This window comes from Ambystoma mexicanum, chromosome 1p, assembly GCF_040938575.1.
Source record: "Ambystoma mexicanum isolate Mex_15411 chromosome 1p, UKY_AmexF1_1, whole genome shotgun sequence".
Lineage (NCBI taxonomy): Eukaryota > Metazoa > Chordata > Amphibia > Caudata > Ambystomatidae > Ambystoma > Ambystoma mexicanum.
Genome location: NC_090921.1, coordinates 88369038 through 88394949, shown reverse-complemented (window position 1 = coordinate 88394949; position 25912 = coordinate 88369038). Strand labels below are relative to the sequence as shown.

The window sequence follows — 25912 nt, the reverse complement described above, 5'->3', positions numbered from 1 at the left end:
TGGTAAACTTGGCAGGGAGGATAATTGTTTTAAAACTCTAGAATGTGTATGGTATTCGTCATTTATATATCGCCCTTTCCCCATTTGTATGGCCTCAATGCGCTTTGTGGTTGGAACGCCCTGGGGGACACTATAGGATAAATTACGAGCCTTGCACATTTTCACATCCAATAATGCCCATGTCACATTTTAACACCAAACTATGTACAAGTGCTCGGTTACTTGATTCACCCACTGCAGTTCATTGGGTTAATGCGCCTGCTGCAGAGATGTGTGTGTAATGTGGTAATTAAAGGCCCCGCTCCCAGTCGGTTGGATCCATCGGTGGGTGCGCACGTTGGCAACCGTAGGTTTGAGCTCGGGTGAGGCTGTGCCAACTCTGTGGACCTGCACCCTGGCGGTCAGATCTGCCCACACACGCTTGCCACCGCGTTCCTTGCGGGGATTTACTGCAGGTAAGAGTGGGGCTGTCTGTTGAGCCGCATTCAGGGAGGGGGAGAGTGGGGGGCGGGGTGCAGGAGTCTGGCCCGCCCCGCAGACACCCTCTGTCTGCAGATCAGCCGCCTCTGGTTGTGGCAGCTGCGAGGGCACTTTAGAGACGGCCCCTTGGTCTCCTCTCGGGGGCGCGGCCTGCCGGGTGTGTGTCTATAAAGGGAGTGCCCCAGGGGGGGAGGCACCTTGTCATCTGTCTCCGTCTGCCAGAGCGCCCCGGCCCAGCAGAGACGCAGGTGAGTGCCCACCCACCCAGGCAGTGCGTTATCAGGTGCCCTTTAGTGCTGCGATGCCCGGCTTGCAACCATCAAGTGCTGGCAGATCAGGGGGTGCGAGGCACGAGGGAAGCCAAGGGCTTTGCGGAGCGGAGGATCACACGGTTTGGCCTAAGTGTGGCCGCGATTAGACTGCAGCGATCGCCTTGGAGTCCCTTTATACCGCGGGCGCCCATAGACTTCAATGGGCTATCCGTCCCCCTCCCCGGGGTGTCTAGGTTTCCCGTGGAGAGGGCCCCACCCCGTCTGCACCCACAGGCACACTCCTTCTTTAGGCATCGGCTGCCTTGCGCGAGCGCCCCCCACCTGCTCTCCAGAACACGGTGTCCTGTGACCGGCGCAGGGGGCGTGCTCTCGCCTCCTCCTTCCCGTTAAAGGGCTGGATCCGCTCTGCAGCCTAGCCGCGCCCCCCCCACCCGGCGAGCGGGCTGCAGCGAATGGGACTGGCGTCTAGGCGCTGCATCCGCAAGCGCCCTGCTGCCGGCGTCCAGGTAAAGACCGCGCCAGGTGTGCGCAGACCGCCTCGGTGTAGACGGGGCCCGATGCCAGTAAGACTACTACCCCCCCCCAAACCCCCCCACCGCTCGAGACTAGCCTACATTGTAGTAGTGGACCCTTCGGGCCTCGAAGCGTTCCTTCCCCCTCAATGGACCGAGCACTACAGCTCCCACAATGCATCGTGAGTTCAGTCAGGGCTCGCTGACACATCCCCTCACCTTAGGTGGTGATTGGTCGAGTTTGCAGGTCGCTGTCAGTCGAGAGCGGCGACCCGGCCCGCTTTCTGTGTCGCCAACGAAACCACGAGCACCAGAACGTCTGGACGGGATCATTTCTGACCCCTGACCCCCCCCCCCCCCCCCCAGTGGCATTCTGGGGTAATTATCAGTCATATATTTCTTGTATGCAAGCTACCCGGTCTAGTGGCTAACGGCCATTGGCAAGATTGGCCTTCAGCCCCGCCCCCTGAAATGTCGGGGTACAGGACTTGACCTGCAGGGCGGGACACAGACAATAAGCGGTGCACGCGGCTGCACAGGTAACATGCCAGGCAATAACTCTAGCAAGGGTTTCGTTGCTAGAAACTGCATGTGTTGGCAATTTAAATGGTGCTGAGGGATAGTCCTTGCATGCCAGGGGAGTGATGGTGGGGGGGCACAGCAGAGAGTTAACTGCTTGTAACATCGAAGCTGCACTAGAATAGTCTCATTTTACATGCCCCCCACAACTAAGTGTGCCCGTCCTACAGCCTCTGAAGTGAGCCCTACTCCAACCTTTGAAGGGTTGCCCCCGAAATCTTCTAGTTGCACCGCACCTGCACTTGATTTGGTTCCTTGAGCTCGTGTGCTGCGCCCCCAGCTCCGTAGAAGTCGGCGTGGCTTGCTGGCAGGTTTGGCATACTGGCAAGAGGTTGAGTGTAAAAACTGACATGTAATATCTTCTCCTCCTACAATATGCTGCTCCCCACCCCCTTTTATTCGCAATTCAACCCGTGGTCCTGCCCCTCTTCTGTCCCTCACCCCGGTTTTAAAATGGCAAAACAGTGTAAGAAAATACATTGCAATGAGCACCATTGGGTTCAGGAGACCGCCCCCGCCCCCAGCGCCCCTTTTCGTCACACCTCACAAGGGGCATTGCCCATGGCTGCAGCCACACCGACCCTCCCATTCTCTGTAGAGACACCTGCAGACACCTTGGGAATGCTTTCTGCCCCAAACAGTCTACAAAAATACAGTCAATAAAACTCCGATGTTCAGTTGGCTCGGGAGGCTGCCCCACTGGCCTGTTACCAACGGGGCCCAGGTTCCAATCATCCCCACAGAAGAACAGAGGTGCCGTTCCGGAACGGCGGTGCACCCCCTCCCAAGTAAGGGAACGTTGTACCCTTTAGTTCCTGCCCAATTCGACCTCTGGATACCAGAGTACATCCTTTCCAGAACTAGGATTCCTGGTGACTTGAGACTGGTTACTCCGGATTACAGGACACTCACTATTCATTTCCTCTAGTGATATCTAGCGCCCCACCCCTGCACCGACCTGCTAACCCGGAATGACTTAAAGTACAAATACAAAAACGTCTAGCGACAGGATAGGCCGTGAAGTCCCCTGTTATCTTTACCTGTTCCTGGTGAACTTGACATTGGACCGCGAGTACCAGAAGGCAACGGGCGTGAAGGTGTTGGGATAAGACCCTCCTCCTTGAAATGGGACCACGAGGAAACTGTTCCTCGAATACATAAGTGTCCTAAAGCCTTCTTCTGGCGTGGCAGTGGACACTGGGGGGGGCTCGTCAACCCTAGCAGAACATGCGACGCAAAGTTTAAACCTGAATAGCTATACAACTAGCAAATCGCAATGGTGCAGCAAATGGAATCCCCAGAACTCGGCAGAGAGGCACCACGATACCTGCTTCTGGAGGTGACAAAAGAAATGGAGACCCCCAAATACCGGGGCAGCGTCCTCTACTGCCTCCCCCCTGGGTAAGGTAGTGGGGGGGGGGTCTAGGCAAGCCCGGGAATGCTGTGGGGCTGGACGCCCACCAAACGGGCGAACATGCCTGCGAAAGCAAACAAAGGACAGGGACGGACCAGGTGGCTTATGTCAGCCTCGGGCAAGTCGCCAGGGATTTCTACACGGTACCCCGATGTTACACGCTGCGCAAAGGTACTCGCCCCCTCACTTGCTTTGTGGGCACAGAACGTGACTTTGCGCCATTTTTGGGCCTACGTTTCTTCCACCAACTGCGCTCTTGGTGCCGCTTTAACGCCCTCTTCTGCCAATCGCCTTTGCCGCTCCTATTTATTGTGCCTTAATAGACCTTGCCCTGGCACCATGCCCACGAAGAGATGCATGGGGGGGGGGGGGGGGTTGAGGCTAGGGCAGTGCTATTCAAACTTTTATGCCGAGCCCCCTTGAGTAAAGTAGTGTTGCTGCCCCCACGTGCTTGATCTGCTCATATTTTCCCATACTCCCTTTTTAAAGAGCCTCGCCACTAGGGTCGGGGAAGCCCAGCACAGCATGTGCCCCCACTATGAGCGGTCCTGAGGAAGCTGGAGACTCAGCGGGGCGTGGGGTTCTGTGGGGTGTAGAGGCGGCAATTGGGGATGGGCGTGTTGGGTCTACTCTCTTGCCATGCTCATCCCTTGGCATTCCAAGGGCAGAGCCAGCCACACTGAACCCGTTCAGTGCCTGACCCAACACGCCACCTATTTCCAGCCCCCATCTGATAGGCGCTGGCATGCGTCCCGGAAGTGTGCGTGCCCAAGCCACGCCGTGGCCTTTCCAAAGGGCGTGCCACCCAAAGGCGTAGACCGGGTAGGGCCTGGGTGGGCAAAGCTCATCCAAATTCTCTAGTGCCCAGGGCTATGTGGGCATTTTCAGATGTTAATGTCGCTGCGGTGGGCCCAACTACAATAGCTTCAGGCCCCGCTTGTGAGACAATCCTGGAATCCTGGCTGCGCCTCTGATGTCACTGTGCCCAAATAACGGCTCTGCATAGCAATCCTAGTAGCAGTATTTTGATGGGTTAATACTAGTGTTCTTCTAATGTACCACATAAGGGACTACACCCCAGTGTTGCTGTTGGAAAAAGCATCCTCAGCACCCCAAGAAACGCCACCCCAGCCCCCACAATGCCACTTTCACAGTACATGCACCAGGTACTCTACCAAATGTCCTGTACCATAATGCAACCTTTTGCGGGCTGCATGGATGGCCTGAAGCTTTATTTTAGCAGTAAATTGATGCATGTAATTCTGTTTCCGAAAGGGAGCCCTTCTAATCCAGACCCCCTGTGTAATGTTCCATGCCACGTTCATAGTGCATTTGATGCGAGTGTCTAGCAACTGCCCTATGGTGGCATCAGGGCAGGTGCAAAGGGCACATGAAACTTTCTGACAGCTGCTGCAACACAAAGCTCTGATGTGCAGTGATGGAGTTTTTAATTGTCTGCATCTCTGGGTCAAAACACAATTGTGGGCACTAGTCAGCATAGTAGCATTTTAAACTGTGCATTTAAGACCTGCCTGTTTATGACATGGTGGCTACATGGTCACATAATTATACAGCCATGTGATTTTGATGTCATTGGTTTCAGCTGGGCAGAATGACTTGGTCATGACATGGCTGGTATGTATTTACTGTGTGGCCCGAATGTCTCCATAACCATCTGGGACCCGATCCAGGAGGCTGGCCCCTTGATCGCAGATTACAGCCAATATCCTCTTCCAGGGCACAGGAAGCCTCCTGGGGATGACCTCTAGGAACCAGTAATCAGACAGTCATGACTGATGACATAACTGAGTCATTTTGGGAATGGGGAAGAGGGTGGGGTTAAAGTACCCCACAGGTGAGGTTTAGGCCAAGAGTGCATCCGAGTTCTGCTTGGGCTCCCTAAACCTCCTGCCTTGCCACCCTTCTGCAGTCGGAAGACTTTGGGTATGATATCAGAAGGCATAGGGCACAGCCACTGTCTGAACCCCTGACAGCAGGTTTCCTTTGGTCAAATCTGCTGTAGCATTTTGCCTTAAAGGTGGTGAGGGCTGGAAAACCTGCCTTAGTCCATACAAGGATTTTCCTGGAACTGTTGGAGATGGTCTATTAAGTCTTCAGGGGAAGAGGGAAGCCGGACCAAGGGTTCTTTGCTACTTGTGCACTGGAACCAGGATCCTGCAGATGGAAGGACCCCCACCCCACCCCATGTAGGTGCCAAAAGCCTTCCTGGAGGGAACAATGACTCCTTGACCCTGGATTGGGCTTCCCAGCAACTCAGAACGAGCCATGTTTACTGCCACATCTGATAGCTCGACTGCCCTGGACTTGCTTCACGCGCTGCTACCAAACTTCCAAACTGCTTACCTGCCTCATTGAACTGGTTCTATCCCGACCCAGTGGCTACCTGCATTGCCACGGCTGGCCCCCTGCTGTGTAAGCACCCAAATCGCTGCATCCAAGGGCCGAGTGGGCCCAATGGAAGCAGTCTTAATCCAACTTGGAAACTGACTTGAACCAGAAGACTCATCATTTCAACCAGTTGGCGGTTCAGTCCAACTGTTGGAACCAGTCTTGATCGTGGACTCCACCGATATACGTCGGTCTCAAATACTCCATGCAGACTCACGGCTGGCAAAACGCAACTCCAACATCTCTAATGTCTACTGCAGAAAAGTGCCAAGAAGCCCAGCTTCATACTCTTACACCAAGGTAAGAAATGAATATGGCTGCAGTGGTCCGGCCCCGTCATAAATGGCCGTAGTGAATGAAGGTCCCACTCTTGCCTTTTTCAGTACTTTCTAGTACTCTCGACACATGCTGCTATGAAGTTGAGTAACAGTTGGAGCCTTCACTATACCTGTTGCTTGTCTCCATTGGTGAGTGCCACCGTCCAGCCACACAAGGCTGGGCTTGGCATTTCTCCACTGGTGAGTGCCACTGTTAAGCTGCCCAAGGCTGGGCTTGGCATTTCTCCATTGGTGAGTGCCACTGTTAAGCTGCCCAAGGCTGGGCTGGGCATTTCTCCATTGGTGAGTGCCACTGTTAAGCTGCCCAAGGCTGGGCTAGGCATGTCTCCTATCTGGAGAGGTGCAGCTTGTGGACTAGTCCAGCTATTGCTTTCCATACCGGACTGTTCACTAGGGCATGGGCGATTTCACCCTTTGCCTGAATTTGATATGGCCTTCTGGCAGGGGAGCCGGGTGAATGGTGCTTCGAGGCCCCCCACATCCCACCCCAGCCCAGGAAAACCAGTCTCTAATATAAAATGACCGTTCAATGCTATTACCCTAAATTCTGGGCATCAGCACCCCTCGAGAAATCCCCAAGTTTGCTCCCCTGACTTCTGGTGATGACCAGCGGGTGATGCTCGGTCGCTTCTGCAGTGTTAGTGCCAGTTTGCCCAGGCCCCTCAAGCACATAGCCACCCCCTTGAGACTGGGGAGGCCTCTACTGAAGGAAGGACCTCCCCACCTTGGGGGCCCTGTGTGGGATGCCCCAGAAAATGTTCTGGGCACCTTCATGTGAAGGCGTGGGTGGGACTGTAGGTGAGCAACCACAAACGTGTGTAACCTCGTCCCTGTGAAACCCATCCGCCACCCTCATGCAATACAAAAATAAAGACCCTATAACTTAACACCCCAAACCCACTCCCACCTGCCTGTTGCACCCTACACGAGGACACTGCCCTGAATGTTCCTCCCATTAATTGTGATGCCACCTTGGTAGCCTACATTCCATGTGGTGAGGTCCTACACCCATCCGCCCCCATGTAACCATGCTTGCCAGTAAACCCCCAGTGATGTCCCAGGCCCCGTTGCTTCCAGGACCTAGCTTCGGGCTTCTACACAAAGTGAACCAGTCTCTGCAGTGCTGGGGGGCACAGCTTGGGACTGGAGGATGTTGCCATCGGTCCATAGTCCAGTGTAGCTGCCCAGTGCTCGTGCCGGCTTTCAGGAATCCCGGCCTGAATTCATCTGGGTCCCCACTGGATTTCCAGGGACACCGCCTAGTGCTCCCCAACTCTTCAGACACTGGGATGCTTGTTTCGGGGTAACCAGTCAACCCAGAATGTAGGCTTTTGATGCCCACAGTAAATTGTCCTGTTCTTTATCCTCTTGCTGGTGAAGAGCCAGATAACTAGGGCATGGGTGTCCAACCTGGATCCCTCCAGGTGTAGGCCTCCAGCTCCCATGATCCCTCTCTATTCACTGTGCTGGACAGGGTTGATGGTAGTTGTAGTCCAAACCACAGGAGAAACACAAGTTGTGGATCTCTGATCTAGGGTGGCTTCTCTACATCTGTACACAATCAGGGAAGTGATAGTAACTGGGCACCCTATTCTGACTTCAAATGCAGCCTTTTCAGCGAGTATCACCGCACCTGGCACCAGTGGGTGAAAGGTGCCCCTGTAGCGCTATGGAGCGAGCGACGGGAACTAGATTGCCTCTTTATTTTTGACTGGGGCCGGGTGGGGGTAGAAAGTGAGGGTGTCATGGTCTATATTCTTTGCTCATGGGTGGGGCTACATATCCAGGGCCACACTACGAATGCTGCAGTGGAAGAAGTGAGAATTGTGGCATGTGCCATGCAACATGGAGCCCGGTCCATGGAACTGGTTGGGATCTGCAGGCTAGTGGACCTTAGGGAGTGCAGGGGGGCTCCTCCCCCATGGTGATGCTCCTTCGCAGATCAACCCCCCACCTCCGTTTTTCCTTCGGGAGGGGGCCTACACTTTCAAAGAATTGCCAGTCAGAAAGCAGACTGTTGGGCTCCATCGATGCTGCCCTACTAGTGAGATGGCGGGGAGATGGCTTTTAGTCCCACTGTGTGGAAATGTGTGCTAGTGGCAGCCTAGTTGTGCTTTTCCCCACACTGGCTTTTGTTTGACCAATAGTTCTGGAGGTTGGGGGGGGCGGGGCAGAAGAGGGGGAATGATGGACAGGTGATGGAGCCATCCCAGTCTTATGGGACCCCCATCTCTCAATGCACCCCTATTCTGAGCTATACAATGAAGCATGTCCTTATTCACACCCTGTGAAGGTGCCACCCTGTAGGCATATTGCAGTCTGGGTAAATGCCGGAGATGCTAAAACTGTACGGTTTTCCTCTTGAGATGCACATTTGAGAATCTGTGGACCAAATCTGCAGCAGCTTGAGGAGCAGGACCTACTGACCAGAAGCCCATCCCGTGAGATCGGTGGCACGAGCCAGGAGAGCCAGGACAGACTGGCCAGGGCACATCCCTGGTAAGCCGGCCATTGCGGGCCCTCTGGTCTTTGGATGCAGCAGTCTTGAGATTCTACTCCGCCCAGGCTGCTGGTAGCTGCCCACGCCACTCCTGTGACCATGCCAGTTGGCGATGATATTGAATGCCCTTTCTACCTCTTTTATGCAGGATGCCCAGCACTGCCCGAACCTTTGCATTTCATGGCTCCAGCATGGCTCACAAAAGATGTGCTTCAATAATGGCCCGGCCAAGAGTACCACTGAATGGATGGGGCGTTGCTACTTCCTGTTTCCTACCCGAGCAGGCCTTTTCATGGATGCTGAACAAATATTCAATGGCGTTTGGCCTCCTTTTTGGCTCGCACCTGTCCTTTGCTTCTGGGATACTGGACCAGTTCATCTTCGGTTCCACCTGTAGATTGACCCTCGTCTAATCTGCATTAGAATTCCAAGACCCCTTCGTGAAAGCTGCCCCCAGCGTCCATCTTGTAGCACTTGATGGACCGCCATCATGAAATTGCACATTGAAAGACTGGTGGCCAGTGACCAAGGATGGGGGCTAGTCCCCCCCCCCCACATGTTGCACAAGCAGACCTGGAAATCGGCGAGGCTCCATCTGGTCGCAAAGTGACCGAGGCCTCGTGACAGATGAAATCCACTTGAGACTCGGGAGGATAGCTCGGGGGCAACGCCTTTGAAGCGAGAAGACGCAGAACACATATTCGATCCCCAGAGCCGCACTTAGAAACCTCTGGGTATTAAGTGTGTTATAAATGACCAATTCAGTCTAGTTTATCTGAGCGTTTTCCAGGCCAGTCCTTCTGAATCCGCCAAGCCCCTCCCCCCACTTACCCTGCTATCCTAGCCACACCAGCATGCCCGGTTTCCTGTTGCACATCCTGCCCGCCCCTTGCATATTTTCATGTCGGTCACCAGGTCTTCAATGGTCTGCAGTTTGAAAGCGGTGCCTAAACTCTGGTGCCGGCTGCTTGTTGAACCTTCCCATTCTTTCTTTCAACGAGTCGTCCATCTTCTTTTCGGCCACTCCTGAGCTTCACCTGCCTGAAATAATCTGTGGGCGTTTACCACAGAGGTGGCTTGGGGGCAGCTGCACGCTCTATGCTGTAGCGAGTACACCAGGGAACCTGGTTCCTTGTAATAGGATTTTGGCACTTGCTGAGGGGGGGGTAGATTTGTGGGATTATGGACTACTGAAGAACCTTCAATATGCGCCTGTCGTTCTCCGTTGACTTGACTTGCCTTCTTCTTCTTTCCAGGAAGCATGTCCATCCAGAAGATTCATGCCCGGGAGATCCTGGACTCCCGCGGTAACCCTACCGTGGAGGTAGACCTGTATACCGCCAAAGGTAAGTGTCTGAAGAGCTGCGTGTGTCTGGCCAGTCCCCCATATCCTATGGAATCCATGCCCTTGAACTCTTAAGGTGAGTGTGTTGTGAAGACATCCCAGGTCTGGCCCTAATGGGGCTGCCGACACACTATTCGCAAGGATTGGAAGAGTCTCTTGGAGTACTGTGGCTTCAACCTTGAACTCTACATCAAGCCGTCAGTTCCCAAACTAAAGCTCATTGATGGCAATCCTTGACCAACGTTGTCCCAGCAACAATCCTAGCCATGCGTAGTCTACTGTCCTGGAGCGGAGAGTCGAACCGCGTCGGCGTGGCCACGCTGGTCAACCAACGTCATGGTGACTTGCATTGAGTGGTGTATAGGTTCTGACCAGTTAACAATTTTGTTTCCACCTCCGCAGGCCTCTTCCGTGCAGCAGTTCCCAGCGGTGCCTCCACTGGAATCTACGAAGCTTTGGAACTGCGCGATGGCGACAAGAGCCGCTACCTGGGAAAAGGTAGGTGTGGGTAGGGTATGCTCCCATTGATTCGGTGCAGTGTTGCAGGCTTAGGGAGGGAAGCGGTCGCTACAGAACCATGTGCTGGATGGCTTGGGGACTCTGACTACAGGTTGGTCTCAGAATGTACATGCACCCCCACTCTTCTGCAGCATGCCGGCGGGGGGCTAAGAATGGTTTTGGCTATGGAGCTTGAAAGCGTGCAAGTAGTTGCACATTAAGAAATCCACTTCAAACTAATTTTGATTTTGTGTGCAAGCGGCCGTCTCCAATCTGATGTTCCTTTTCTGACCTCTAACCTCTCAATTCTATTGCCTCCTTCCCAGGTGTGGAGAAGGCCGTTAACCACATCAACCAGACCATTGTCCCAGCGCTCTTGGCAAAGGTAAGCGGAAGTCTTCCTGCTGGGAATGCTACCTTTCCTGGCGAGGCAGGATGTCCAAATAACCCGTGAAAAATGACACTTTTTACATTCTAATTAAGTGGGGAAAAGCAAACCTTTTTGGCTCTTCCATTTCAATTTTAAAAAGGGATTTCTATGTAATGCAGATTTTAAAACCCATTCACTGTAAACTGAGGACCCTGTAGACCCATCAGCCTCTGCAATGCAAGATGTGGGGTGCCCCAGGTGCCTCCATAATTTTAACTATTTTCACGGTTGAAGCGACACTGGGTGCACTCCTTCCTCTTGTCTCTGAACAAATGCATGTAGCCTGGGCTTTGTTTTACAATCTAAATTGGGAAGTTTAACTATTTGTATTTTACTGTGGGTCATTTCTCATGCATTATTCCAACTCTTCCCTGGGCTACAATGTAACTCCCATGATGATGCAGGGCTGGGCCCCCAAGCAGCTGGCCCTTTCACGGAATCCAGGGTCAGGGCTGCCGGCATCTGAAACTCCAGTGGGTGGCGGTTCGTGAGGGGCTTTTGCCTGAGAACGAGGCTACTGGGGTTTGGTGGTATGATGCGGGACCAGGAGTTCTTCTTGGAGAGGTCTTCTAGAGGTGTGCCGCACGGCCCCTCCTGATCACGGTCTGCTTGACTTCCAAACCACACAAGGCCCTCCCTTTGAGAGGTACATGCCTCTAGTGGCAGAGGGGTGCCATGAAACGCCCGGCCCTCTCAGAGCAAATCTGAAAATGGGTCACCCCCAAAGTGTGGAACGCCCAAGTAGGGAGGTCAAAGCATCTGGAAGATTTAGGCTCCAAGTCGTTGGTGGTGAGTGGGGTTGGGAGATGACTAGCCCATACAATGGCAAAACTCCACCCGTCCAGGGTTCCCCTTCTGCCGACTGGGATATGAGCCTCCCAAGGGAGGGTCCGATATTTGCTCCTAATGCATACTGGCTCCCCCAAAGGGAAGCTACGGTAAAGATGCAGCTGGTCCCAGTTACACCAGTTGCTGCGCACTTGCTTTTGAGCGCGTTAAGCTACAAAACCAAATTTGTACTCTGCATGTAGCACCTTTTTAAATGGTCAGCGTTGGTGGTGGTTGGTGCACACCAAGGTTTGAGTGTCAACCTAGTCTTCCCGAAATCTAAATCTGACTGGGCTGTGGAAAACGAGCAGATTGGGGGTTGGGGGGGGGGGGGGTGGTGTGGGCTGGAGGGGGATAATGGGGCTGACTTTCCATGGAAGAACGGCAGTAAAATGTGATGTGTCCATGAGTGAAGTTGGGGTAGTCTGAGGGATTTTGTACGGTAAACACCCAAGTTCGGTTAGCTTTGTGACCTAATCTTTGCCCCTTAAGTATTGGTGTCGCTAAAGGGTTGCATGGCCGCGGTCAGTCATGTGGTCCCTGCCTGACTGCTTTATTGCACGATCAGCACACCTAGTGGTGAGTGACGTGTTGACTGTGCAATGGCACTGCTGGCTACAAACGTGATGAAAGCCTCACGCTAGAGGCCACGACGAAGCAACCTGGTGGTTCTCAGGAAACTGTATAATGCATTTACTTGGGTAATGGCCCAAAATGTCACCCTTATAATTCCGACGGCTGAAATTCCGGCTTTGTTTTTTTTAGACCCCCTCCTTACACCACATGTGTGGGCGGGTATATGATATAATAGTAATATGGGGGGGTTATGACCCCCGCATCTGTATGTGGCGTAAAGGGGTTAAAAAGTGTCATTTTCTGCCGTCGCAATTATGGGGGTCACAGTCATCACATAGATCCCATTACTTGGCCATAAGTAGGCTGTTTTCTTCCTAAATGTACAGAAACCATGGACATGGCCGTCATCCTGAAGTAATGCTAGTTGTGGTACCTAGCTTACATGGTGGAGGTGTGTGGCTAGGTGTTATGGACTGCCGTACATGGGTGTTCTTCAGGGGCTATCATGTATGTGCCTGTCAATTGCCCCAGCCCTGAATGATGGATCATAACTTTCTTTCGGAGAAGCCATCTGATGGGGTGGGGATCAGTAGTCTGTTGGTCGAGTTATGGACACGCCAAAGACCTCTACTCTAGACTTTGCTGGTTGACCTTCAACCTTCTTCGCTACTTTATATGTTGGCTGACTGCCTCACCTTCTTTCCAGAAATTTAGCGTGGTGGACCAGGAGAAAATTGACAAATTCATGATTGAACTGGATGGAACCGAGAACAAGTGTAAGTGTTCAACTTGGCATGGAGTCCAGCCCCCACCTTTTCACGCCTCCAACATTACACAGGGATGTGGATGCCAGGAAGTGTAGATTGGGATTAAATAATTGCCCCCGTTTGGGGAGTGGGGATGGAGTGTCAACTTGTTGATTGGACAATGCAAGGTGAGCCTGTCCATGGTACCCCCATGAACTGTAACCCCTAGTGGTACTAGTACATGCATATAGTCTTTGGTCCCCCAGTTCCTGATTACTCTTGAGGTTAGTTGTGTTGGTAATGGCAGCAGAGGAAGAGCTGTGGGAGGTGGGCAGCTGTTTTGGGATATCAATTGCTTGAAGCAATGGGAGGAGGGGTTCTGGCTCTGGGTTGGTTTGTTAATGGAGGTGAGCAGAAGTAGGAACAAAGAGTAGATGGCCTTTGATACGTTGGTCCACCGCCAGGATGTACATGTGCAGAGTTGTGCAGGCCTGTGGTCTGTTTTGGACTCCTACGGGAAGTTGTGCGCGCGCTCTTGCCACTGATGTTAATGGAAAAATCCCCTCTTTCCCACCAGCTAAGTTTGGTGCCAACGCCATCCTGGGAGTGTCTCTGGCAGTCTGCAAAGCCGGGGCAGCTGAGAAGGGCGTCCCGCTGTATCGCCACATTGCTGACTTGGCTGGAAACGCAGAGATCATCCTGCCTGTTCCGGTAAGTGGCCACTAGGCCCTCTGCCCGTTTGCCATCTTTCAGCAGAGATGACTCCCAACATAAGGTTATTTATAATGCGCATAATACCCAGAGGTTTCTAAGTGCGGACCCAGGGATGGAACCTGTGTTGCTCCATGTCTTGCTTCAAGGTGAATATGTTGCCGTTGCGCTATCCTCCCGAGACATGGTTTGGATTCTGTCCTTTGGGTCCACCTCCTGGCCGCATGGGCAGATGTTCTCTGGTGATATCAGGAGCTGCTTCGCCTTTTGGTCAGATGTTCTGGTGTCGCCACTGAATTGAGAGCTTCCCTCCTGTAATGCACCCTTGTCCTAGAGGTCGGCTCTGCTTCACTTTGGCCCAGTTTTACAGACACCCCTTTGCACCTGTTTGGGAAACAGTCTGGGAATAATCAAACCGATGCAGTAAAGCCAAGCCACCTAATTTTACATTGCCTGGAACTAGTACAAATGGCCATTTTAGACACTGGGTTAGTCCCCACTGATGCAATCCTTTCCCCTCGCCTCAAAGCAACTAGTCGCTGTTCATTTGCCCACTTGCGCCCCCACTCACCTGCTCCTGGACAGTAGTATGTGGGATTGGCTTTATTGGGGTTTATGCTTGCTCCAGATCTTGTTGTACGACAAGTACTAAAACTTCATTGCGCAACCTTTCGTTGTATTGAGGTTTGACACTTTTGTGGTCCAAGTGTCTAGGGCATTTGCTTCACACTGGCTTCCTTACTTTCCTATATATACACTCCTAGCACCAGGTAAACCGGACCGCAGTAAGAGCCTACACTTGGCCTAACCAAGCCTTGTTGCAGGAATGGCCCTAAGCTTTCAGGTGGTCAAGTACCTGCATTGGTCTTCTGGACAAATCCTTCGTATGGCTTGACGCCATCAAACCAGTGCTCAGAAGTTTGACTTGCATCCATTCTGCCCAGGCTTCCTCCCCACCCAACTGCATTGCCCCATTTCCGTGTCCCCGGCCAAAAATGGTAGACCCATTTGTAGCTTTTCAGCGTTTGCCATGCTGCAGCCTTCATGCCAGAGGAAGGTTAGTATAGGAAAGGGAGTTTGGCCGCCAGGAAGGGAGGTTGGGAAGGGGTGTTGTGTGCAGATAAATTCCCAGCAGAGCATAGCACTGGCTTGAGAGCCGCCTCCCACAACACATGGAGCCAAGGGGTAAGTGGCTGCTTTAGGGAGCAGGGAGAATTGGCGGGGAGCTGTAGTGCAGGGTGGCACTACGCCATGCACTGATCTGGGCCACCTAAAGGTCCTTCAGGAGGGTCTTTTCTGCATCTACAGCCCCAGGCCCCCTACATTTACTTTGGCTGTAAACACTAGAAGAGCATGGTTCAGTCTCCAAGCAGCCATAAAGCAGTGAGTTGGGCGCTATATGAATTAAACATGTGTAGAGGGATACTTCATTAATCGGTTCACCACACTGCTTGCTTTAAATAAGTGTAGTGGCCACCTTTTCGAATTCTGGACAGGTTTGTGAGTTGCCCAAGTATATGCTTGCCTCGTCTGATGGTCTGTGTTAATCTCTTGGTTGTCTCCCTGCAGGCTTTCAATGTGATCAACGGCGGGTCCCATGCCGGCAACAAGCTGGCCATGCAGGAGTTCATGATCCTGCCCGTTGGCGCGTCCTCCTTCCGGGAGGCCATGCGCATTGGAGCCGAGGTCTACCATAACCTCAAGAATGTCATCAAGGCCAAGTATGGCAAGGACGCCACCAATGTGGGAGATGAGGGTGGCTTCGCCCCGAACATCCTGGAGAACAATGAAGGTATGGGGTCTGTGGCCACCAGCCAAGATGGCTCTGCGGGGATGGTGTTCGGTGTGCAGGTGTAATGCGTACAATTGGCGTTTCGAGTGTTGATCCCTGAAGCTACTTCGGGGTCTGCTCCATACACGAGTCGGAGTGAATTTCTTCAGGCATGAATTCACAGCCATCTTTAAAGGCCCATATGTTTCACTCCTGTCTTGCTGGAAGTTTGTTATGAACAGGACCCTGTGCCCTTGGCTGGCTGGACTTCTTGGCCATAGTATGACCTTTAGTAACTCGGTACTATTGAAATGGCTATACATGATACAGGAAGAGCTGTGCAGTTTGTACAGCACTCTGGTGCTTCCCAATTCTGCTTCCACTCTTCCTTAAGTAGCATTGAGCCAAACAGTGGGTGCGATGGACACATGACCTTGAGGTGTAGGAACTCCCTGAAAGCAGCCACTGGTCTCCACACACGTGAGATGTGACTGCAGGGGATCCGTTACCTAGACATGTCAATCAAGGTCTTATTCTGACCAGTTTCACACAAGGCACTAATGACCAATTCCACATTAGGGGGTCAGGGGGCAGGGTTGGGAGGGCAAACCGGAAGAAGGCTCAATGTGCTTTAAACTGTGGAGACTCCCGTCCCTATACTATGGAGCTCCTCCCTCCACCACGGCATGACTCCAGAATCTAATACTATGGAACTCCTCCCTCCACTGCATGACTTCAGAATCCATACTATGGAGCTCCTCCCTCCACTGCAGAACATCAGAATCCATACTATGGAACTCATCCCTCCACTGCATGACTGCAGAATCAATATTGTGGATCTCCTCCCTCCACCACTGCTTGACATCAGAATCCATACTATGGAGCTCCTCCCTCCACCACTGCATGACTACAGTCCCAATACTATGGCGCTCCTCCCTCCACTGCATGACTTCCGAATCCATACTACGGAGCTCCTCCCACCACCACTGCATGAATTCAGAATGGAGGTGTATGGCTGACATAGTTACTCATGGGGAGGACTTGTCAGTGCTCCTTCTTGGTGAGATGGTGGCTACAGGCTCCCGGCTGTTTATAGTCGACTGACGGCTGCAAGATGATGGGGCAGTTGGCCAGTGTCCTTCCCAAGGGTCAAGATGGTCTCCTTTCATTGGACAGACATTTGGGTAACCAGATAGCCTGTGAAAGGTCGCTGCAGGCGGCGGTGCCTCTTTTAAACTAACTGTAAAGGTCAGAGTGGTGCCCTGCAGACCTGACCCAGTTTGTGGCCAAGACTATATCCGTATCTGCAAATGGAATTGTTGGGCCATTTGCAGAGGGTTTCACCCGCCTGTCTGTCCTCCAGGTTCCACATCCTTCACCCACAGGAACTACTTCGTGGGAATGTACTTTTTTTTTTTTTTTTTTTGGTGTTTTAAGCCTATACTTTTTTTCAGTGATATTGCGATGTAATTCCTGCTGGGGCACAGGATACCCGTCCTCCAGTGTCCCTCATGAACCGGTCCTACTATGATTTCATCACAGCAATTGCTGTACCTTAATGAAACCACCTTGTAAGGTTCAGGTTACCACAGGGAAGTCTTGAACTCCTCCCTCGCGCGATCCTGCATGTGCACAGAGGAGAACTGGTGGGAGACAATGGTTTTCTCTGAAACTGGATTTCCAGTCTTCGCGAGCAAATCACGAATGGTTTTATAGCCCTCTGCGGCCATGCAGAGACTTGTGTGAAATCCGAATAAACGGCGGGTAGCAGGTCTTGAGTACAGAGAACCCCCCTCCCCCCTCCCCCCGAGCTTTCTGGCCATCTAATCTGTGAGCCAGTGGATTCTATGCATACATTGGCTGGTCTTTAGGCCAAACGGAGCTGATGGCTGGAAGGCGTAGAATTAATCTCTTCCTCTGGACAACCCTCCAGACCATTGCTTTTCACCTGCCAAGCTATTACAGAAGGGGATAAACCGTAAAGCCCGAACTGCTTGGTCCCATCCCTACTGCACGACCACAAGCAACTCAGACATGTTTCGGCCTCATTGTGCCTCCTCGGTGAGTAGATCAGTCTCTAGGCCCAGCAGGTACGGGGCCCACGAGACTGGGCATACCCGTCTCCAATGGAGTAACTTTGCTGAAAATGTTGGGGGCACATACGACTGAAGAAAAGGTTCCCAGCCAAATGAATGGGGACAAAATGTTGTGCCATGAAAGTTGGGGGGGGGGGGGGGTACAAACGCCCCTGCACCCCTAAAATTACGCCCATGCCCGTCTCACTCTGGGTGATGAAGCAAAACAAAGGGGTGATGTCTGGAAGCTTTAGAACTCGACCATTGCACGAAGCTTTACAGACACAAGGCCCCTGCCCACTGCGGGGACACCCGCCACCGCGCTGGCTCCTAATCTTCAGCTGTTGCAATAGCCTTTACCATGCAAGATGCCATATATTGAGAGTATGGTAGTAATCTCTCTTCCACCCAGTTCTGAGGCAGGCCTTTGAGGGTATATGCTAGGGAGGGAGTGGGATCATGCAGTGGGAGGGAGACTGGTGAGTGGTAGCGGGGCATAGTAGAGTTCAGAAGTAATATCTGTAAGTTGGAAATATGGCGTGAGAATCCCACTTGTTTACGTTGGTAGGGTGTACATTGATGTTTGCATGGATGTAACTACTCCCGACGCCCAATTCAGGGTTGAGATGCTTTCTGGGTGCTGGCGTGTGGTGATGTGGTAATTTGCTGGTCGCCTGGATCCTCCGTGCTGGGCTGGTGGGTGACTGTATTTTGGCTTGCTTGTGCATTGATTTATGGTCCGTCCCACTTTTTAGCCCTTGAGCTCTTGAAGTGTGCCATCGAGAAGGCCGGCTACCCTGACCAGATCGTGATTGGCATGGACGTAGCTGCCTCAGAGTTCTACCGCAATGGAAAGTACGATCTGGACTTCAAGTCCCCCGACGACCCCAGCCGCCACATCACTGGCGAGAAACTGGGAGACCTGTACAAGAGTTTCATCAAGAACTATCCAGGTGAGCTGGCACCATGTGTCTAACTGGCTGGAGATGATACTAATGGGGTCTAGTAGAACCATTAACCTAAATGAATGCAAGAATGCAGTTCCCAGGCCGGCCACTGGACTTATGTGCCCCGGGCTATCGTGCACATGTGGGTCCTAATGGAATGTGCAGAATCTGCTTGGCTGGTATAGTGGAGTGGGCTTGCCCCTTTTGGGGCTCATGTGGACAGTGCTTGGGTCCATCTGTGACTACAAAGTTTTGGGCTGGTTGGATTCTGTTCTGGGCTGTTCAGCAGGTGGACAATAGCTGGGGCATGCTAAACCCGCTGTAATGGGGCACCCTGGCATCTGTGGGCAACATGTGGTCCACCAGACAATGGCAGCCCTCTTCCTAAAGTCTTATGCTGAGCTGTATAGTGTGCAGGGCAGGAAAGTGAAGGGGCTTGCTGCAGACGGGGTAGAGTAAGTGCAGGGTCTTGGCTCACTCGGCACGGACTGGCTCACGTTGCAATACTGATAGGATCTGAGCGGGTTCCACGGTAAGGTAACCATAGCATCTTCACGATGTTCAGGCGGAAGACTCCTATACATGACCACTTATGTTGCTTCTAAAAAGGGTGAGGTGAGCTGCCGCTGATCACGTTTCATGGCTTCCTCTCCCCTCCAGTGGTGTCCATTGAGGACCCCTTTGACCAGGATGACTGGGAGACCTGGAAGAGCTTTCAATCCCAGGTCGACATCCAGATTGTTGGGGACGACTTGACTGTCACCAACCCGAAGCGCATCCAGAAGGCGGTGGAGCAGAAGGCCTGCAACTGCCTGTTGCTGAAGGTGAACCAGATCGGCTCCGTCACCGAATCCATCCAGGCGTGAGTATCTCCAGGGCATGGCTCTCGCTGATGGTTGTGGTTCCCTCAAGTGTGGTAGGCTGGAAAACTCGCACCAATCGCCTCTCCTGTGTATTAGCCATTGTATGTAGGTGTTGCCATCTCACCAGGACCCTTGCATGCACCTGTTTTGCTTTGGCACTGAAAGGACAGCTCTGTGACTTTGGTGAGCCTCACGCTTCCTATGCCCTTCTAGACAATCGTGGCCCTGGATGGCAGATTATTCTGGGTAATTGCAAAGGCTCACATACAAATTCCTGGCAATAAATCATGTAAAGTAATTTCATTTGTATTTGATTGGTCTAGTCTGTTTCTGGTGGCGGATAGATTCCTTGTTTCTCCAGAAAATCACAATCTGTTGCCTTAGTGTCTGGAGTAGTCTTGCATTGAATGCACGCAGGGCAGCATGATCGTCTCCCTGATGGAACAGACTGGTGTTGCCTGGTGGGCAGTGTTGCTATACAGGCATTACGGTTGGCATGTGGGTTTTCTTTGGGTGCTAGTTCCTTATATGCAGGTCTAGATCCTGTGTCACTCTGCATTTTCGCTAGCTTATCACTCAAATCCGTGTCAAGTGAATGTGTCTCCCAAAATCTGTGCTCTAGAACGGGTATCCCACCTTGCCTTATTTCCCCCTCCCCCAAGGCTCAGTATATGCTTGCTAGTTAAGCACTAAACCTGTCCATAGTTGCACATATGTTGGGAACTAGTGCATGGTTGGTACGAAGGTGAGGTTCTGGATTAACCAACATGAGCGTCCATTTTGGCGCAGGATTTGCTTAGCGGCCTCCTGGGTATGGGTGGGGGAGGTGACGGTGGTATTTGAGCTGCTAAGACGTAAAGGTATCTGGGGAGCCACGTGGTGAACTGGGCTTACACCTGTAGCTGAGCTAGTGCAGGGGTTGTGGGGGGCTTTGGTCCACGTGCGACCTTATGCCGTGTATCTACAGGTGGTTTGGGACTTCTTTACTGGCTAACTTTTGATGCTGGTCTGTCTTTGTTTTTTTTGTAGATGCAAGCTGGCACAGGCCAATGGCTGGGGTGTAATGGTGAGCCATCGCTCTGGTGAGACAGAGGATACCTTCATTGCTGACTTGGTGGTTGGGCTGTGCACTGGACAGGTGAGTACACTGGGAGGGGGCCTACGCATTTGCTGCATGTTTGGTGGAAGCAGGCTGGGTCTTTCCAATGGCTACAGGAATTTCCCACATCCTGTCAGTGTTGCAAATCTGTGGTGGGAAACTGTACTTGGAAAGCCTGCAATCCGCGTGCTATGGAAGCGGAGTAACCGCTTAAATGATATCTGTACCCGTTAACGCTGCATGGGTTTATGACCACCCTAGTCCAAAGCCAGCCTTTTGCTCCTTTGGCTTAATTGCCCTCTCAAAGCTGTTGGCCATATGGATGAGCATGTTGGCTCCAGATGACTCGTCTAATCCTACACCACTGTAAAGCCCTAGATGGCACTGAAACTACCCCAGTTTTAGTGCCACATGGCCTGGGTGGGGCCGTTAAGCTGGTCGCAGGCCTGTCAATGATCGCAGTCTAGACCGGACACTCGTGTGGCCAGTGGCTGGGGGCGTTCTGTGCTGCCACTCCGTGCCCCGTCAAACTGCTTCAGGTGAACAAAAGCATATGGCGTCACACAGGCTTGCACCAAGCCTTGCAACATCTGCTGAACTGCAGGTGAAAGAAGGCTAGATAATTGTGACCCTCGGGAGTCCTAGGTCTGTTCTTCCAAGGTCCACTATTGCGGTCCTTGGTACAAAAGTCGGTAGTCATTTTAATATTTATAAATGTTTAATTGGTACATTCTTGCCAGGCATTGCTGTACTATCCTTGAGCATCTAGGAACTTGGATTATTGGGAAGTCTTGCTAGGCCAGACTTGACTACCCCAGCGATGGAACGTGGGCATGTCAGAAGACTAGTGTAACTTTGGTTGGTGGCCGCCAAAAGCAAGACCACACTTTTGCAAGGGCTATGATTGGAGATACTTTGGCCAGTTCTGTCATCTCGACTACCGTTTTTTCGATGGGTTTCTTTTTTGGGGAGGGTACTATAGAGGATTTGGTTTCTAGAGGTGCTCTCAAATCTAGGACTAGCACCATAAATGTGGTTGTATCTTCGAGTTTTGGTTTTAGGTAGTGCTGAAGCGCAACTTATAAACCAACACTATAGCACTGGAGTCCAGCTAGGAGGGAGGTTCATGAGATGTACAGCTTGTGGGTGTTTGGTTATTTACCCACCCATTGACTGACCATGCTACTCCCTATTGCAATTTTCCACCCACTACCTGCCCCTCCCAAAACTATTTTCCTGCAACGTCTTAATCAAGCAGTAACTTTATACATTAACCTTGGGTGTGCCTGTGTTGGATTTGCAACAAAGTGGGTGCTCAAGGAATGGGCCCATGTCTTAGCTGGGGCTTATTGGATGCTATGTTCAGGATGGCAGGGCAGGGGAGGGGTCTGGTGGTGGAGCTGGCCACTGGTTTGGCTCTCCCAAAAGGACGGGGGTTTGAGGCTGCTCTCTGCCATGATGCTCAGCTAGGGTCATCCTGGGAAAGGGGTGTTGTATCAACAGCCTGTTCATGTCCACTTTGGGAGCAGAATCTTTTCAGGTCAATCACAGGGAGGTGGATCCAACTTTGTGGCACAGGATGGAAGTCTGCACTGCCCATAGTGACCCCCCCCACCCCACCCTCCAGGACAAGACCTTGACCTATTTTAGATGGTCCTTGCATCCCAATGATTGGCATCATTAAACTAAATATTCATAGAGGGAGTTTGTTCAGTTCTATGCCAAGTTATACAGCTCAAATAATCTGTCACCTACACACCAGGATGCCTACTGAAACAAAATTGAGTTGCAACAAATATCTGGGGTGGAGAGGGAAGCTCTGCAAGGGGAGATGACAAGAAACGAGATCAGTGCCGCAATACCTGCTTTACCCATTAACAAGTCCCCGGGGTCAGACTGCTTTGTCGCAGAGTTTTATAAAACCCATAAAGGAACCCTAATACCCTATCTCACGAACTTATTTAATGACATAGGAGCGGCCGAAGCTTTACCCAAATCAATGGAAGAGGCGAAGGTGATGCTAAAGCCTTCGACCGGGTGGAGTGGGGATTTCTCTTTGCTACCATGATCAAGCTGGGTTTTGGGCCCAACTTTCTGGGTTGCGTTAGAGCCAACTACCAACACCTGCTCCTCCAGCTCTCCATAAACTGCCACATTTCTGGCCCTGTAGTTGTTGAGAGGGGCACGAAGCAGGGGTGCCCGTTGTCTACCCTACTATACACTTTGCATCCAGAATCCTTCCCATCAGCTATAAGCGCAAATGTGGACATAATACCCTTTGAGGGAGCACCCACAAAGTCGCTGCCTTTGAGGAAGACATGCTCTTGACAGTGGCACGAGATACCTCCCTGAGGGCAGTAAACCTGGAACTCGCCCACTTTGGGGCAGTGGCCGGACTAAAGGTGAACACAAACCAATCTGAAATCCTCCACCTCAAGACGGCAGCAGAGGACAATCTTAAAAACCTTCCAGTATAGATGGGTAGACAACTTTATAACATAACTAGGGGGAAAAGCCAATTATCCCCCCCTTTTGGAGAAACTTAAAACCAGAATGACAGACTGGGGTCCACTAACTAGAACCTGGATGGAGCGCATCAACGTCCTAAAAATTGTAGTACTTCTGCAACTCATGGCCCTCCTGTTCCGCATCCCGTCGCCCTCCACAAAATTTCGTGGGTGAATGGGGGTACCAGACCTCGGGGCCTGCTATACAGCCGCCCAAACCAGTCATTGGAGACTGTCAAAGACGATTGGGGGGAAAATATGAGTACCCATGGACAGGGCGGTCGCAGGGTTGGACTTGATGGGAATCCTGTGGAAACCAAGGTCTGACTGACCGGCGCAAATGTAAGTAGCTTAATCTTATCAGCCGTGGGGGGACGGATGGGACTACACGGTAAAAATGTCACACATTACCTCCTACCCCTCCCCATACACACCCCTTTTCGACAACCCGCAATTCACCCTGGGTCATAAAACATCCATTTGAGGCCTGGCAGCAAGGGGATGCCACAGGGTTAGAGACCATGTTAAACGGTGAACAGGTTAAACTTTTCGAGCAATGCAAAATAGACTATGGCCTGGGGGAAAGCAAAGGTATGGCTAAATGAGGAACTGGCTGCTACGTCCCACCATGAAAGAAGCAGGGAGCCGTCAACAGACCCCTTTCGATAAATACCTAAACGCAGACCCTGGGGACAGGAAGAGTAGTTGCATCCATTTACAAACACATTAAAGAGGGAGAGGCCCCCCATCCAGAGCATATGTGGAAAAAATGGGAAACCGATGCAGGGTGCACGTTGGAGGAAATGAAGTGGACGAAACTCTGGCCGCAGATTCCCAAATTAACAAGATCCCTCAAACGGAGATTTGGCTGAAACTAATCTGCAGTGGCATTTAACACCAGTCAAATTACGTAGAATATACCCAGGGACCTCACAACTTTGCTGGAGGAGGGGTGGGCACCTGGGGCCACATATGGTGGGAATGTCCAAAAATAGACCACTATTGGAGAGGTATTCAGGAAGCAATCGAGCAGGTCCTAGGGGCCACGGGTCGAGGGAACGGGGGCCTAGAAATGATGGGACTAAATGGGGCCCCAGAAGGCATCACTATGTTATCATGATGGCTGAAGCTTTGGTCCTGGCGCGTACGTTGAAGACAAAAGATGATCCTCCAGACCACAAATGGGTGGCGAAAATCTGGGCATTGTCTCCATGGAATGGCTTACATACTCTATACAAGGGGAGCAAAACAGATTCAGTACTGACTGGTCAGGCTTACTGGGGTACTTAAGAGACTATACAAGCTGGGCATGGGGCCCTAGGTCTGAGTCTCCTGGGAATAACAGACCCACTGGGGAAGGTGACCTATAAAAGACACTGGAGGAGCAACGCGAAGTGAGACCCAGAAAACACTGCAACACCGCTCTGAAAAACACTGCAGCGCAAGGACTGCACCCGGATCAGCGGGGGTGTGGGCGAAGGGGTGGCAGACAATGGAGGGGGGGACTTCATGTTGGACAATGTTGTTGAAAAATGCGAATAAAAATGTATTTGGGTCAGGGCGAGGGGGCAACTAAATATCCTCTGCATTGCGGTGAAGGATGCACCTAATGGGACAAAGGAAAACGCCATAATATTCCGCCTCCAGGGAGGGTGGGTGTAAGGTTGATGGCACAGTGGGCAATGCACCTACCGCATTAGCTATGCATCCTATGCAACACACCCAGGTCCTGGTGAGCCACTGATGCAGGTTTGCGTGATGGGCCCTAAAGTCTCTTCAAAGGTGCCCCATTAAACTCCAGCACGAATAAGTGCTCCAACTGTCCTGCAAAAATAAAGGGAAAAAGTGGTGCTTGGGGGTCGGTGCAATGGTTGCTTAGCCACAGTGCAAACAGCAAGGGCGCTCCTCATGGTGGGCATAGGGGCATTTGAGGGGGCATTGTATCAGTCCTGGCCACACTTGTGACCTGCTCTCTAGCTCCCTGGAAATGGAGGCTGGCTGCACTTCTGGGTGTAACATATATAATTTTGGTTGCATGCTGTAGCTGTTGAGTTGGCCTCAAGTCTTCGTTGCTCCACCTGCCGTTTCCTTGCATCCAGCTTATCTGCTATTCTTCTTCTTTCAGATTAAGACTGGTGCCCCCTGCAGATCAGAGCGACTGTCCAAGTACAACCAGTTGATGAGGTGAGATGTTACTGGTGTCTTCTGGGACTGCCTCTGGGTGGGGGGTAGAGTGGGGTGATGCTGTTGCAGACCTGTTGACTCCATAGTGCCTGGAGGGGCTTGGAGAGGCCCGGGCCATATTTGGCTATTCTCTAGCGAGAATAAGGGTAGTTCTGTTGCCAGAGAGCCTTGGGAAAGCAACCTGCCCACAACACTTATTTTATCTTTCTCCTCCAGGATTGAGGAAGAGCTGGGAAGCGCCGCGATCTTCGCAGGACGTAAATTCAGAAACCCCCGAGCCAAGTAATTGCTGGGACCCAGAGCTACCTACTTCTCGAAGGTGGTGACCCATTGTCTCAAGAATATCTGGAGACCTGACCCCATGTGACCCAGCCCTTGCCAGTAGGCCATACCCTTTCCAATGAAGTCATCGGCTACGCTTTCTCTGCATCGAGGCATTCAATGTGTCTTGGAAGAGGTTGCCTAATCCTTTGAGACCAGATTAGTTTAGTGTTGCTGGACTGACCTGGTCACTGGTGATTACTTTGCCATCCCATAACGTCATGTTTCTCTACACCAACTCATGTTGGCCTTGGCAAGCTTTGTGGCCATCTTTCCGAAGACCTGTGGGGCATGAGACCTCTGCAGGAAGACTTGGCAAAGTTGCCGAAGCCAATTTCACGTGCATTGACTCCACTCAGTTTGACTTGCCAATTGCTCTGCACATATGGCCGCCCAACACATGCTTGCATTTGTCACACATGCATCTTGACATGGGTCATCCATTGTCCAAGTGCACACATGATCTATATTCGGTATCCGAAAACTAAAAAAGATGAATTATCCCAA

At 51.9% G+C, this 25912-nt stretch overlaps 1 protein-coding gene across 2 annotated transcripts; it reads left to right on the top strand.

The window, feature by feature from the left end:
* Positions 1-579: 579 nt before the first annotated feature.
* ENO3 (enolase 3) lies at positions 580-25912 on the top strand. Of its 2 annotated transcripts, none has more exons than XM_069643775.1 (12): positions 580-728; positions 9761-9850; positions 10252-10347; positions 10674-10732; positions 12888-12957; positions 13505-13638; positions 15208-15430; positions 18240-18437; positions 19092-19293; positions 20324-20432; positions 25026-25084; positions 25301-25912. In XM_069643775.1, exons 2-12 carry the CDS (start codon positions 9766-9768, stop codon positions 25368-25370), a joined length of 1305 nt encoding a protein of 434 aa, XP_069499876.1. In that variant the 5' UTR covers positions 580-728; positions 9761-9765; the 3' UTR covers positions 25371-25912. The 2 variants fall into 2 exon arrangements, with proteins under 2 accessions (XP_069499876.1, XP_069499870.1); XM_069643769.1 differs by lacking the exon at positions 580-728 and adding an exon at positions 1022-1258.

Bases quoted from the DNA above. Each gene is read 5' to 3' on its own strand.
- ENO3 (XM_069643775.1), top strand. From the start codon at position 9,766: ATGTCCATCCAGAAGATTCATGCCCGGGAGATCCTGGACTCCCGCGGT. The intron at 10,733-12,887 runs GTAAGCGGAAGT...CCTTCTTTCCAG, and splicing joins TCCCAGCGCTCTTGGCAAAG to AAATTTAGCGTGGTGGACCA. The intron at 15,431-18,239 runs GTATGGGGTCTG...CCCACTTTTTAG, and splicing joins CATCCTGGAGAACAATGAAG to CCCTTGAGCTCTTGAAGTGT.